Source organism: Lepidochelys olivacea (assembly GCF_965140295.1).
Source record: "Lepidochelys olivacea isolate rLepOli2 genome assembly, chromosome: 16".
Taxonomy (NCBI): Eukaryota; Metazoa; Chordata; order Testudines; family Cheloniidae; genus Lepidochelys; species Lepidochelys olivacea.
Window position 1 is genome coordinate 23,863,075 of NC_140426.1, and position 16,803 is coordinate 23,879,877.

The 16,803-nt window shown below is 39.1% G+C and overlaps 1 protein-coding gene across 4 annotated transcripts in view; it reads right to left on the reverse strand.

Annotated features, from left to right (window-relative positions):
• Positions 1-16,803, reverse strand: part of TTLL11 (tubulin tyrosine ligase like 11) — a 114,255-nt gene that overhangs the window by 81,217 nt on the left and 16,235 nt on the right. For 2 of the 4 annotated variants that reach the window (XM_084650252.1, XM_084650250.1), the window contains exons 2-3: positions 12,894-12,990; positions 10,627-10,760 (exon numbers count right to left, since the gene is read on the reverse strand). The exons of 1 other annotated variant lie outside the window; for it this stretch is intronic. In XM_084650252.1, the coding sequence (XP_084506378.1) occupies positions 10,627-10,760; positions 12,894-12,990 (231 nt within the window). Of the gene's footprint in view, positions 1-10,626; positions 10,761-12,893; positions 12,991-16,803 lie in introns of those variants that run through there. One more of the 4 variants, XM_084650253.1, reaches the window with a different exon arrangement.

The following is a 16,803-nucleotide window of genomic DNA, read 5'->3' on the forward strand; positions in this document are numbered from 1 at the left end:
CTTCTGAGATTTTCAATTTGCCTGTGTTAGTTCTCCTCTATTGTATTAGTTTTGCATGACATGTATTGCCCCCTAGTGGACAACTGAGTAAACAACAATTAGTTATTTGAAACGAAAACATTAAAGACAGGTTTCAGAGTAGCAGCCGTGTATCCGTAAAAGGAAAAGGAGTACTTGTGGCACCTTAGAGACTAACCAATATATTAGAGCATAAGCTTTTGTGAGCTACAGCTCACTTCATCGGATGCATTAAACAAACAGATATAAATGTGAAAAATCTGTTCAGGGAAACCATCACACAAAATAATTGTTAGTTGTTTTACAGATAACTTTATGTGCCTAGATAAATCCTCTTAATTTGCATTTTCATACTGTGGATTTCTCAAGAATTGAGTCAAGTGTTTTTTATTGTTACTGGGCAATAATGTATATTCCAAAACGTTTTCTTTGCAGAAATGCATATTGGCTATTGACTTGATAACCAGTGTGGGTTGGACTGGGGTGGGTAGAGGGAGATGCCATTACTAGAAGAGAAATTACTGGGTAAGAAATACTCCATTCTACCATATTTCATCCCCTAATGTGCACACAAATGGAAAGCAGCTAGTCACTGAGGCAGAGAGCGAAGGGTAGGAAAATAGGACTAAGATGGACCTTATAAAGCACATACTTTCCGTTCATTTTGGTACCATGGCTCACAGCACCTTCCTACAAAAGAGGTCTCTGTTGATGAAAGAAAATTGACTTTGTAGTGCTTACTAAGGCCATGTCTACATGGGGACACTCAGGAAAATTAAGCTGAATCAAGGTGTGACATGAGAATGCATATAAAGAGCATTAACTGCCCTGTCACTCCCACTCCCCATGTGGATGCTCTCATCCAAGGAGGATTAAGTTACAGCAAACGAAGGCCACTTTGCTCTTGATTGAGACCATCCACATGGGGATTAACATGCTTTAATTTATGCACATTGACTTCCAGAGGGTCCCTTTGTAGACATGGCATAAGAGCATTGCTCGTAGACAGGAGGCCTCTTTTCAGATTCCTTCCAGTGTAGCAATGTCCTTTCTGCTTACGGTACAGAGTAGGCATATGAGTCTTGATTACTTCTGACACTTGTTTGACTGATACTTAGGCCTCCATGATACGTAATGCAAGCCATCATGCCAGGGAAATGTTTAACTCTGTAATACAGAATCTGTATCCTAGACTCTTGGTAACCCCAAATCCCTATGTAATATGGTCAGCCACTTCCCAAAAGCCCCCTCATGGCTGGGTGGCTCTGCAGCACCCTGTCTCAGTTTCCCTCTCTCATGGGGCTTCGCAATAACTCACCCAGTCCACAGCATTCTAAAACATTCCCCTTCTGGAGAGGGATCAATGTAATTACCTCAGACACATATTAATACTTCATGCCAGCTTCATCCAAGGTTCCACAGGTCCAATAGTTCTCTCTCCTTGATACAGGAGCCCCCAGTCCTGCTTCCCTGTACTGGATTCAGTTCGTTCAAACTGTCCCTTTATTCCTTGCAGCACTCACCTACAGCTACTTTTCTTCAGTCAGCTGCAGTTCCCCATGCTTCTGGCATACTGCCACTCCCAGCCCTCCTAACTGGAGAATTAGGAGCTTGAGTGGGAGCCTCTCTCTAGGGACCGCTCCAGGAAGGCTGTCCCTTCCTCCCTTATATTCTCGGCCCTGGCCTCTTCATTTATTTTTAACCACCTGAGGAGGTGAGCTGATCTTGTCACAGGTGGGCTGAGGCCCCTTTTCCCTTTAAAAAGTCCAGTCACCCTGTGATATCCTATCTCTGCTACCATTAGCTGTGGTCTTGTCAGAACCCAAAACCCCCTACCAAACTCCAGAGGTGACCTATAATGCTCAAAAGCATAAATGAAGCAGGTAGAAAGAGCAGGTCAGTTATGCAGCAGAAAGCTTCCATTTACACACAAGTGTAGAACAGCAGTAATGACTGTGAATGGGAGTTACAAAGTTCAGATCTGGACCCAAATGCCCCCAAAGTTCGAAGGCATATAGATTTGGAGTTTTTGCCTGGTCCTCTGAAATTTCCAGACATCAGTATCAGCAGGCTTTTAACTTTGGTTGCATTAACAGTGCTGGCGGTAATAACAGAAGATGGTAAACACAGACTTCTATGGTAACTACTGTAATAACTTCTTGGACCAGCATCAATAAATGTCTTTTTACATGTCAGCATGAGTTCCACCCAGGAGCGAAAAAACATCCTGGCCAGTTTTTCTTTCCTAAAGAACCAGTGATCTCATCCATAAGAAAATCAGACCATCCCTCTTAGAAGAGATTGCGGTATTTTGGCAGGACAAAATATAATTATTTTTAATTCTAGTTGGCCTTTGAACACCACATGTTAGTTGATACATTCATTTAGTAAGTAGTGTTTGGAGGCTAACAACATTCCTAATTGGATGCAAAGAATCAGAATTTAACAGGATACTGATAACTAATCGCTGGGCTTAAGATCTGCCTATTTGTAAACTGCACCTCTTCTGTCAATTCTTTCAAAGACAATATAATTAAATTATTTTTACCTTCGAACAATCATGACATCAACAATTGCCTACATTATTACATTCCTAAGAAAAAATAAAACCTCATGAACTTCAACTTTTTATTTAAGAGGACAAACCAGAAAAGTAGTAACTAGGTCACTGGGAGGACCTGACAATACAGCTGGATATACAGATCCCTCATGATGCATCAATAACTCCTACTACCTAAGTTTTATTTTCACCGTACAGCGCAATAAAATCAAACTAGAGAGACTGTCAGGTCTCAAGAAGGACAACAGAAATTGTGATAGAGGGGCAGGAAAGCTTCAGAGCAATCTAAAATAAAAAGCATTCAAAAATATAGCATGCTTTACAACATGTTACAAGGAAAGGAAAGAGCACAGATATATTTTTAAGTTAGTGAAGTTGACATGCTACAGAATTCATGGGCATGCCAAGGATAAATCAAACTACTTGGGAACTGGAGGACTCGGGAATCTCTCTCATGTACATAAGGAATTCAAATCTAGCCAATGTCAGTGATGCCCAATGGCTGTTACTATTATGGTTGTTTGGGATTGTAAATGTACTTAACGGTTGGATCATAGAATCATAGAATATCAGGGTTGGAAGGGACCCCTGAAGGTCATCTAGTCCAACCCCCTACTCGAAGCAGGACCAATTCCCAGTTAAATCATCCCAGCCAGGGCTTTGTCAAGCCTGACCTTAAAAACCTCTAAGGAAGGAGATTCTACCACCTCCCTAGGTAACACATTCCAGTGTTTCACCACCCTCTTAGTGAAAAAGTTTTTCCTAATATCCAATCTAAACCTCCCCCACTGCAACTTGAGACCATTACTCCTCGTTCTGTCATCTGCTACCATTGAGAACAGTCTAGAGCCATCCTCTTTGGAACCCCCTTTCAGGTAGTTGAAAGCAGCTATCAAATCCCCCCTCATTCTTCTCTTCTGCAGGCTAAACAATCCCAGCTCCCTCAGCCTCTCCTCATAAGTCAATCCTTACTGTACATCTCAAGAATGGTATAAAACTACCAGGAGCTGGCTCTAATTGGCAACCTTGTTGACAGTCTCAGCAGAAAGGCCAAGGATTGAGTGAGACTGAACTATTCTCTCACCCTTTAAAAGGTGGTTCCTGAAGTTTAGGGTTAAGGTTCAGTGACAGAGCCAATGTGAGAAAGCTTGCACTGCTTCTGTCAATGCCACATATGATCTACGATAGTGCTACAGTCCACAGGGCTGGTTTTCCAGCCACTTTCATGAGCCTTAATTCACAAATATTTTACATTTTAAAAGTGTTAAGGCACATTCTGTGTTTTCCAGTTAAAAAACAACCACCACCACCTTACAAAATCCAAGATCCCATGGAAAGAGAACGATAGGCAGGAGACCATGAAATTCAGAACAATGCAGACAAAGGAGCCCCAAACAACCAGGGGCAGCCAAGGTAAGCACAGGATGTATTGCGGCGGGCTACGCTGTCTACTACACAGGAGATCCAGTGGTTCAAGTCTTCAAGAGACTTTTTAAAAACAAACAATCTTCTCTCTCCAAAGCAGGTGGAAGCTACACTAGTTTCTTGAATACCAGGAATAGTCTTAGTACATTCTGTTCTTTTCTTGAATTCATACATCACCAAATAAAAACAAAAACAAAAAAAGAAAATGAAAGAGGCAGAATTAAATTGCCAAACTAAACTAATCTAGCAATACGTAGGAAGTGGCTGGTGCTGTTGTTTTACATGTGTTCACAGCAGTAGCCTGCCCTCTCTCTGGCACTGCTCTGAGATTATTTTTCTTCCTTAGCTGGTATCCTGAGACACCAGCAAAGTCGATCGATTTCCACAAGCAGTCCTGGTACTGCAGAGGGAAAGAAAAATTGGGACATAGCAGAAGGCTGGCTATCACTAGGAAAGTCATGGAATTTCAGGAGTGACTGTCTTTTTCTAGTGGCTTCATTAGCTAATCCATCCACACTACTTAGTTCTCTTATACCAGCCCTCAGATTTTCAGGGGATAGTGCAGAAGTTTTTCCCATGTGACTCATTTACTTTATTGGGAACCACACCACTCTTCCTCTTCACTATTGTGTGAATTCAAATCTAATTATTTAAACTAGGGATTTTCTCAGGGACAATTAATCTTAATGGAATGAAAGGTCCTTTATCAGAATAGGTGGTCACTTCAAGGGATAGGGAGGCAATGGACAGCAGATATTTTCCCATGTTTTCTACATAAGGCCAAGTCCAATTAGATCAATGGGACTAGTTGGGATGGGAGAATAAGGAAAGCAGAATTTGGCCTCTAATGCTTTTATCCACAAGGGAATAACTGTCTTCTCAATTATGTTAAACTACAGAATAGATCTTTCCATAATAATATTCCAGTTTTTTATTCACTATTAGAAAGTTAATGTCACAAAAGGGGTATTTGGTTAGGCTTATACATTAAACTCCCTGCTATAATTTTTTACACACACACACACACACACACACACTTTTGTGCCATTAGAAGGACAGAGACAATCTGTCTGTCTCCCATTCCCCATTTCGGGCTGCTCCTGCCTCAGGCTTTTTCCTGTTCTGCTGCACAGGCTCTCTATTAAAGAGGAAAGTGCTTTTGGGAACCACTATATTGAGGATACGGTGGCAACCTGCTTGTGCAATATTGTATTTTAAACATCATTTCAACCGCTATTCAAGTTCAGAACAAAACACCTGTTTCCTTCAGACAGAGGCCAATATTTTGTATCAGCACTAATAAACCAAGTGCTCCAAAACTGTTATCTTCAAAGGGCTCAAGCAAAGAGCTTCCATCCTGTATGCTCCAACATCAGACATGACAGTAACTCATTTCTCTGACCAAAGAAAAAGCGAGCAGTGTCTCAGACTAAAGTCTGTCTGGACAAAACACAGATGAATCACACTTCAATCCATGCTGGCTCAGGAGAGATGCAGCACACTCAGCCTCATAAAAAAATGGCAGAGTTGGTTTATTAGAAGATTTGTTACATTTAAGACAAAGCTGGTTACAGAAAATATCAGGGAGAGAATGAAAAATGCAAGAATGAGAAAGGAATCCCACACACACAGTCAGGGTAGCCCATCAAAGGAAATTCAGAACCCAAGGCTAAAATTATTAGTTACAGCAACGTTGCTAATTCAAAGCCCCTATTTGTGTTATTAATGAAGATCAACCTCCCTTTACTGAACTCCTTCCACAATTCATCCATTTTCACCGGAAAGGGCATCATTTTTCAACTTTCACAGACATTTGGGTAAATCCATTGAAACTGACAGATGTCTGGATTTTATCTATATACTTTTCTTAGTCATTTGTATTTCAAGACTAGTAATAAAGCAGGAAGGCATTTCCCTATATTTCCAGGTGAGGTGAAACCTCTGTTCCTGTCCTGGAAACTACTCACTGCTCTCCTTAAGCCTTCCAGTCCATCATATCTTACATACACCAATCAACAAGAACAAGACGTAAAGAGAGGATGATGATCTGGGAATAGATCAATCTATCTTCCAGCAGATTGACTGTCCTCAAGGAAGTAGAATTCTTGGTCTTGAAGGTCTTCTTTATAACCAGCAGAAGCCTTCAAATACTTTCTTTGACCAGTCATGGTTTGTGTAGACTGGGAAAATAAGTCATGTTGGAAAATGAGTTAACTAACAATTTTAAACACAACTTTGCACTTAAGGCATGTTGTATTTGGAAACATGTTAGCTGGTCATGGTCAACACTGGGAGGAGAGAAGGGGCCTAAGACTGACCATGACCATATAATACATTTTCAGCATGACTGACCTCATCTACACCTTGGGCAAAGTTGTGTTTTTAACAAACATAATTTTAATATCTTCAGACATGCCTTATTTTCCCCATTTATACAAACCCAAGGGGAGTGGAGAGTATAGTAAAGGAATAAACCTTGGATGACGACATCCAATTTGGACTTCAAGCAAAGTTCATACATTTTTACAGAAAAGGACGAGATCTAGAACACAAAATAGGTCTTCTTGGCAGGCAATAAACCACCACCATGATATCTGCCCACTAGCTTCCAATTCTGTTTGATACAGATTCTTAACAAGGAAACACCAAGATAAGTCTAAGAATCCTTCATTTTATTTAACAGGACAAACTGCTAAGAGTGAATACCCTTGAGATATTTCCAGATCTGCTAAGCAAGCTGAATTTCAAATTTTCTTCCACGGCTATGTCTGATGTGATGAAAAAATGTTTTTTTTATAAGCCAGGTGGAAAAATGGCTTACTCAAGAAATGCACCGTTCAACACCATAGACTAGTTAATATCTTTGGGCTGAAGCTAGTCCATATAAAGAAACTGTAATGAGTACCTATAATGGGTAGACTTAAAATACTGTATTGTTGGCAATGTTAAAAGTATGAAACAAAGCAAGCTGATACAATCAGGGTTGACTGTTTTCATCCTGTAATATTGCTCCCTAAGAACTAATTTACTCTAGTTTAATACCAGACATGTTCCCTTAAGTGAAAGTGCAAGAGATTTCACACTTCATGACAATGCGTAAGAAGTGGACCATGGAGTTTTCCAGAATCAGATAGAACATGTAGCAAATCCAGACCTCAACCTTTGTTTATTAACCTGAGAGTCAGAGAAACCGAACTGATTAGTGTAATGTATTTTTTTGTTTTTGAACAAAGTCTCATTCCGAGTCTCATTCCAGATTTTATTCAGGGGTGGGGAGGTGTGCGGTGTTCCCCTGGCTTAATCCAGATAAGTTTTGATTTAACTTCTTTGGATAACACTCTAAAGATACCCAAGGATCTTAGCAAATGAAATCATCTTTACAGATTTCAAACCCCTCCAAAGTGAAGGTCCCACTTGTAACCAAAATCTCAGTGAAATAAAAATTCCTTTCATGGAAGCATCAATGCAGTTTGGAGATAAAGAAATTAGGTAATTTTTGGAAAATGAACACTACTATGCCACTGCCTAAAATGTGAAGTCTAGAATACTAAAAGGGATTAAGTTCACATCCGTTATTTTAAGTGATCACAGAAGAGCTACATATTTGATATTCTCCTTCAGGTCAGGTAGCTAGATGTCTACGTTTTCTAAACACACACACAAAAAACTATGGGCAAAATTAATTGGAGTACAAATTGAGAAGCCAGATATAGACCTGGTTGAAAATCTGGGACAACTATGCATTTTCTCTTTAGGTTTCCCTTTGATGGAAATATTTTAGTTGATGATTTGGCAAGAACATTAAATAAACACGCTGTTGGATTTGACTGTACAGAGACTTGAATGCCCATACTTATGAGGTCTCCAACATCTGAAAACCAGATTAACACAACCTATATTATGCTCTGCCTGAAAATTACACTGTCTAAAATTAGATTCTTATTAAAAATTTAAAAAAAAATGCCTATTCATCATGCCCAAGACAGGCAACTGTAAGAGGCCTATGTAAAAGCAATACCATTTAAAGCTAGTGGGAAGATGAAGTTCTGAAACTCTTTATTGCATCAAGACAAATTTTGCAGAGCTTTTGGTAACAGAATAAACAGGATATCACTCCTTCTTTGAAGTGGTTGGGCATCTGACAAATTACAAAGGGTAGGTGTAATATTTTACTGTTAAATATACTGTATATAATATACAATTATATATACACTGACTGAAAAGTTAACTTTTAAAACTATTGTTAGAAATACCTATCACTATTTCAATTTCATATGAATGATGCTCAGAGAATTGCCATTTTCCTGGTATTTCCCAAATGCACCAAATTGTCAAGATGGCAGTTCTCTTGCCAATTATTATTTTTTAAATCAGGGAAAATGTTACTGAAGTGGTTGCAGTATTCTCTGACTGGGAGTAGGGTTGGGGGAGGACAGAAATGGGAAAAAATGGACACCACTTGGCTGGTCCAGTTATTTATACACATCCACAATATGACCACAGAGTCTTGTCCATAGAATCTGAGGAATGTTAAAATATGTAACAGAAGATTTTATTTTGGCACGTTGTGGGGACGCAGCAGAAAGAAGCAGGGAACTCTGAGAGCTCAGGGAATTGGTAATGATATAGCAACTTTAGGTGGCCTGTTCAAATACAGACAAATCTTATAGCTGTTTGGTGTCTGAGTCTAGCTCCAAGAGACAATATCTCACATCACAAGGCCACAAACATGGATGACACTGAATTATCCTCTCACCCTCGGAGGTCATCTTGCCATATCAGTGCTAAGGCACAGTGGGAGAACAATGTGGGGAAGGTTGTGCAGATGTTGCCCATTCTGTATAGTACTTGTCTGGATAAACAGAAGACTTCAATCTCCAAGGGCTGCCAACAACTCCTCACCAGCGCTAAATTCCCACAACAATTAAAACAACTGAAAAAGCAAAGCATGGAGAGTTCCTGTTGGGAATGGCCTCACCAAGCTACAAGTGACATGTTCTCCAAGCTCCACCCAGTCATTTATGGTTTATGATACAGAGTTTTATTTATTTTTTACATTGCAAACATTTTGTTAAGTAGAACAAACTCTTACAGCATAAACTATATTGTTTGATAACAAAAATGATACTTTTCTCAAACACAGATGGAAGAACACATGCAACAGAAACTCCAAGCAATGTTTTATTGGACATCTGCTCTTCTTGGAATGGAAACCAAAAATAGTCTTCACATTGATGAGCACTTACACAGAGAGCAATATTTGTTTATCTGCAGTGCCACCTGCTGACAGCATAAAGGTATTGTCCTTCTAAATTGCTCTACGGTATGATGCATTTGCACCGCTGCCCAAATAATCAGTGCATAATAACTAGGAGTCAGCATGGCTCTCAGGAATCAGTTACAACCCAGTGTACTACTTGGAAAGTTTGCTCCCAAATGGTCTTCACTCAAGTGCTTGCAATACCTAATCTGATTGTAATTTACACCTCCTTTTACAAATCTGCTTTACATCGACAGCTGAGGATACTATATGAATCTTGCTCATTTTTACTGTCATTAGTAAAGTGTCAGAAAGATGACCCAGCACATTGGAAGAGTACACGTTAGAAGATGATCATGAATTTAACTGGACTGCTGATAAAAAGTATCATATTAAAAAGTGACAGAGTATAGAGGTCTAATAAAATCTATACCTTTTCCTGCTCACTTTTCCAAGCAGAGGATACTGTAGAATGCAAGAATGCACTGGGTGAGTCAGACAAGGTTAAAATAAAAACATACAATATTTTAAAATACTAGCAATAACAAAACAATAAATCGTTACACAAAAGCAAAAAAAAAATTTCTGGGTTTCATGAAAACCAAAACAGTTTTATTACATTTTGAACATTTAAACAAATCCTTCAAACACCAGTTAAACACAGAGGAATATGCAAGTATATACAAACACCAAAACACATTAAGAGAGACTGCTTGGAAGGACTCATATAAAACACACAGGATATATTAAAAAGACTTCAGTGACAATGACACTGGTGGGATGTCACATTCCACAGAGTCCAGTCTCAGAACATTCTGCTACTCACTCTTTCTAAACTCAGTAAAATATGCTGGGGAAAGGAGTTTAAATTTCTGCTGTGTTTAACATTCAAATACCCTTTTTGGTGGTGAGGAGGAAGCAATGTTGTTTTGATATCAATTCTAGAGCATAACAAGTAAGAGCAGCTCAATTAAACTATGTCTGATCTGAGGCAAACTGAAAAGGGTGGATAGATTCCGTGGAATACAAATGTAGTTTTAAACAGTCTAACCAATATGGAAGTAAAGTAAGTGAAGAATGACATGGTCACAAATATCTTACTCGTTTCAGAGTAGCAGCCGTGTTAGTCTGTATTCACAAAAAGAACAGGAGGACTTGTGGCACCTTAGAGACTAACAAATTTATTTGAGCATAAGCTTTCGTGAGCTACAGCTCACTTCATTGGATGCATGCATGATGTAGCTCACGAAAGCTTATGCTCAAATAAATTTGCTAGTCTCTAAGGTGCCACAAGTCCTCCTTTTCTTTTTGCAAATATCTTACTGGCAGCATTATTCAGAGAGTATGGAGAAAATTGATCTACCTCAGCAACAAAGAGGGGAAACTCTTCTGGCAGAATCCATGACTGGGGATAGAAGTTGTACTCTTCAGGAAATAGATCCTGCATTGTTCGCACTGCCCGACTCAGGGTAATTTTACGCACCATTTCTGTCATGCCTGGAGAAAATAAAGAAGTATTTGGAAGTGTTCAAGATTATTCACTTAGGCTTTGCTCTGAGCAGCAAAGTAAAGTAAGCCTGTGTGTTGTTACTTACCATATGTTTATGTGCTCTGGCCATTGTTTCCAATAGATAACTAAATATTTGAAGCTACAAGTGATACTGAGTGATTTGTAGCTTTTTACTTGGGTATTTATTTATACTGCACTTACCACCATATCACATGGTTTGGGAAAGCTTTAAGGTAGTTGCTCAAATATAAATGGGAATAAAGGAAGGAGAATTTTTGTCGAAACATTAACTGACTCTTTGCTCCAGTCTGGAATTTTTAACTTATTTTGCCAGTGTTGCAGAGAAGGAACAGGAGACATCAATTGCTTCAGACAATTAGAATTGTTCCTTCCTAAACTATTAACCCTTATTTAAACAATTACAGTTTCACATAAAACAACTGTGAGGTCTAGTCTTTCAATGGCCCAATTCTGCCAAATTCAAATCTCATGGAAGTAAATGGGAGTTGGAAATGTTGAATACCTCACAGGAGGTGCTTAGCAGATCATGGGATCAGGCTCCATTAACATTCCTGGGAGTTAAAAGTGCCTTGTGAAGGGACTTCAGGATCTCGCTAACCTGTTTTTGTCAATTCTGCATCCTTCTCGCTCACCACATGGGAGGCAGGGTACAGCTAGGGTAAATATCATACACATGGCATGAGATTTAAACAACCAGAAAACTACAGAGCTATACCAGTGTAGGTGTATTGTCCACTTTTGTCTATATTTTTGTTCACAATCAGACAAAACTCAGTAAGTGGAGCAAAAAGTTCTATATATGGGGTTTCTTACTTACACAGCATACTAACAGTAGCAATATATCTGAAGTGAAGGACTTATATAAGTCAATACCTAAGCTCTTAATTCTTATTCAGTGGGATCTATGCTGGAATTGAATGAGAAATAATGGATCTTAAAAAAGTAGAATAGTCATAATAAGATGAGAGTTGACATGAACTCTTCAATATTAAAAAATCCATTTAAGGAACTGTGCTTTGAGATTTTCCCAGAAACAAGCCAGAGCTCAATACAAAATAGATTTTTTTTTTTAGTAGAAACAAATCCTCTAGGAAATAGCATTTTTACTGGTGTTACAAGACACACAAGAATTGTTTAAATTATTTTAATTTAATTACAACCTAAAGATCAAGTTTCTCTGAATTAATGTTCTATATATGTACTGTTCCTTAGTGTCCCATTATACTCTCAATCCATAAAGAGCTTGAGTTACCCATTCTGGTATTCATACCATGTCTTAACTAAATCTCTAATTATTATTGATTCATAAAACATGCCCAATAACATGAGTCAGAGTGATCCAGTTTGAACATCTTTTTTCAATATAAAACTACTCACAAATGAAGAATATGGTATACTGTGAATCAAAGTATCTACTGATGAACACAATAGGAAATTTGCCATTAATTTCAATTGGACCATGATTTGATCTGATAGATTTTTATCTGGGCAATAGTTGAGCTCTGGGGTCCACTCCCAACATAAGAAGCCATGAAGCCCGGTTTCATTTCATATTTATCTTCTGGTTAATGAAGGCTTTCAGAAGCATCCAAAACGCTCTTTCACTTTACTTAATTACTGGTTAATTTTAGCATCCCTTTTACTTGATCAAAGCCTCAGGATCCAAATCCAGTGTACTTTATGCGACTTCTACCCCTTATCATGATTGCATCTAAGAATTTAGATATTTGATAACTGCAGAAAGCTATCAACAGGAGAGTGCAAAAGACTGAACACAATCTAGACAAAAGGTCCAAGGAAGATTCAAGATAACAAAAGATGGCACCATTTGTTTAAGGCTTTGTTATTCCAACTGTAATCATCACTACGCAAGCAGCAAACACTCTCCTTGATGGTGAAACAGATAATCAGCCATTTACTTGCATCAGGATGAGAACACCAGACTTTTGATCAAAATAAGATGAAACCTTTCCTATTTTGCAGAGCGTTACAAGTGGTAACTGCCCAGCATATTACCAATAAGGTGGGTGAATGATTCAGAAACAGCATGAAAAACAGTTTAAAAACATTTCTTTAACTTCAAGCACAAGATTAATTACCTGGAAACTTGTTGACTTGACCTGAGAATATGTCATTATCATGAAATGATACCCCATGCCAATAGATATCACAGGGCAAGCGTCGACCAAATGGAAACTGGAAAAAAGATACAATACAGATTTTGAAAGAGATTGGCTACACGTACAAGTTTCTTACCTCTGTAAAAGTTCAAATAAAATATAAGCCCTTCAAAGAACAGCATTCTGGACATCAGTAAAGTCCACGCTTTATATCTAGTGCCCAACTTTAATGGGAAGAGCTTATTGTAAGATATCAAAGTTGAGGCCTCTGCTAGTGTGTGAATTAAAAGCTATTTTTAAAAAAAATTATTCAACTTTCTTTCTCTCATTAAATATGAGAGAAAGATGTGGGCTTCTTTGCCACTACTCTTTTGTAAATAATTATTGTTAAAATTTAATTTACTAACTTAACTCTGGACACACACAAATTAATAATAATTTAAATTAGCAGTATTTAAAGTATTACTTTTTCCAAAATTTGACTGCAGCTTTTCAACCAAACTGAATCATATGTTTGAGCTCAGGCTCAAAACTTAAAACTGAGTGCTCAGAACAGGATGTTTAAATTTAAACACAGTCGCTTTACATGGTTTTAAAACTCCTCATTGGAAACCAGGAAAAAAAATCAAACTGCATAGGAGCATGGGGTTGGGGGAGCAGTGATGCACAGATAGGTCTTGTCTCCTGTAACATTCCTCCACGCCCCCTGGGGGCTGTGAAGGGGGAGCAAGGAGCATCACTTTTCCAACCTGGGCTTTGAGGCGAGCATCAGAAACTGCTGCTCTCCTACCCTGCCCTTACGCAGGGAGCCCTGACATCCCTCCTCACCCCCCCCACAGCCCTCTAGAGGTGCATGGAGGAGCAATGTTCAAGGGGGGCAGCAAGCAGCAATGCCAGCTGCTCCATGCATCCAGGTCTGTTTCCCCACATGGACGCAGGAGGGGAGTGCAAGAGTTAGGGGTGCAGGAGCAAAGTGCAGGGATTAGGGACACAGGAGGGAGGTGCAGGGATTAGGGGTGAAGGGGGCACAGTGCAGAAATTAGGGGTGTAGGAGGGGGGTGCATGGGTTGGGGCAAAGGGGGCACAGGGCAGGGGTTAGGGGCAAAGGGGAGGATGGGGAGCCTATGGATCCCACAGAGGCCAGTGACAATGGGGGGGTACCACACCCACAGGGGTCAGGGATGCCAAAATACAAGTTCGCCCAGGGTGCCATTTTCCCTAAGGCCGTCCCTGTTACCAGATTTTAAATAAATAACACATTTCTAAAGTACAAAGTGAGAAAGATGTACTATACTTTTCAGTATCAACCAGGTGCCAACTATAATTTATACTTAGGGGCCTACCAAATTCATGGCTGTGAAAAACATGTCATGGACCATGAAATAAGCCCTCCACCATGAAATCTCGCTATTGGAGAGGAGAAGAAGGGGCAGGGCTGAGGTCACCCCATCTGGGGGCTCCTACGGTTCCCCAGGCTCCAGCTGCTAGTCCCCGGGCTGGACAGGGACGGGATTTACTCTCCCCCTGAACAGCCACTCTCAGTGGGAGACCAGACCCACTTGTGGGTACCTTCCCCCCACCGCAGGAATCTCTGTGGCAGCAGTTGGGCTCTGAAGGCAGCACAGAAGTGAGGGTGGCAATCCTGCAAACCCCCCCACACACACACACACACCAGCTTTGTGCCCTCTCCAGATCCCTCTTTTGGGTTGGGAACCCCACCATTACAACACCATGAAATTTCAAATGCAAACCTCTGAAAATGTGAAATTGACTAATTTTCAAATCCAGTGGCCATGAAATTGACCAAAATGGACCTAAATTTGGTAGAACTGTATTTATAATATTTTGTTCATTTTATTAGCAGCAAATGGACAGCTTTTTAGCTCTGTGATAGGAGGTACATAAAGAATGAATGAGAAATCCATATTTGTCATTTTCTTCTGGATATTAGTATTATTTTTTAAAGAAACGAAAAATAATAACGGAAGTTAAACAAACAAGCAAGCTTGCAAACAGACCAATCATAGGTGAAATGTTTATTTGAATTTATCAACTGGAGCAGAGAAATTATCCCTACAGCATTAGCCACTCACACATGTGAAAAGGTAATTCTGCCATAATTACATATACCGCACTTTTGCTTCCTATTATCAAAAGATAGGTCATTCAAAAAATTAAGCAGTGAATTAAAACAGTGTAAAGCCTCTCAACCTCAACCAGTCAACCCTAGCAGGAAAGGCTATATTCATGAGGTCAGTTTCCCAAATACACAATATGTAACCCATAAATCAAAATGTTGTTTGGTCAAAATGTATACACTAATTTTCTCTAAATCACTCCTCTAGGGCTATTCTCTTGAAAAATGGATTACACAGTCATTGCTACCTATCCAAAATCAACATCTTTTCCTCCTGTGAATCTGTGTAGGTGCATTAATTAAATGTGTCATATAGAGAATTATTTGCAAGAAGATATTGTACTAGGAGATTAAATCACTTCAAGACAAACAAGTTATACTTCCGCTTCCAGTCATAACACTTTTAGGATCCTATCCTGTGAAATTTTAGCATCCTCAATTAAGCAATTTAACTATTAAAAACAAACTCTAGCAGCACATTGAGCCCTTACTAAACTCAATATACACTACAGCAATTTCTCTGGCTGTTTATGGTTAAGTTCAATTTCCCTCCATGAAAGAAATCCTTATTAGCCCTGACTTATTTTAGACAAAAGAAAGAAAATTTTAAAAAAAAGTTAGAAACTTTTCATGAATCTGTTCCTTTATTTGCAACTTTAGTTAAAATTTCAGTTTATTTAGTAAATAACTTTGAAAAAATAATCAAAACACTAATTCCTTTCTCCACTTCCTAATTCATAGGAGTAACATGCACAACATAACAGAGCTAGAAAGCTCTGGTCTCATTTCATTATTATTCAGACTGCAAAGAGAAAAAAAAATGTGTTTTTGCATGTGTGAAAATTAATTCCGTTAGGCTCTGAAAGACAATTAGTGGCCTTAAACCTTCTCTCCACAGGTATATTCAGAATAGAAATTCTTTGCTGGTTCTCAGACTGCCCTTCCCACTAAAAACTTGAACAATTTATTTATTTATTAAATGAAATTGAAATGAAGTGAAAAAAATTTGCATTTATATAGCACCTTTCATCTACAGAGGATATCGAAGAACTTTACAAACACTGCACAGAAACCATTTCACAATGGATGAAGTGTAAGCACCTCAGGGCTGGAACATGGCTGCATTTTGCACCAGAATGTTACTCAACAGTTTGAAGGTGAAAGGGACTTCCCCACTCTGAGCAAATCAAGTGAGTATTTACACAAATAAAATGATGGATTTACCCAAAAGCAGGTCTAACACCCTGACTCTTCTGAAATGCCCCGGGTTCTTCAGTGTCTAAACCAGGGGTAGGCAACCTATGGCACGTGTGCCGAAGGCGGCATGCACGCTGATTGTCAGTGGCACTCACACTGCCCGGGTCCAGGCCACCGGTCCAGGGGCCTCTGCATTTTAATTTAATTTTAAATAAAGCTTCTTAAACATTTAAAAACCTTATTTACTTTACATTCAACAATAGTTTAGTTATATATTATAGACTTATAGAAAGAGACCTTCTAAAAATGTTAAAATGTGTTACTGGCACGCGAAACCTTAAATTAGAGTGAATGAATGAAGACTCGGCACACCACTTCTGAAAGCTTGCTGACCCCTGGCTCCAAACCATGATTTAAACTTCAGAATATAGTTTATAAACAAACAGGTCAGCACCTTGGGCCTACTCTGGCAGCTAAACCCATTTTAAATCATCCCTTTGAGGAGTCTCTCTATGTTTTAATGGCTCTTTTTTCATGCCCACCTGATGCAGAGGG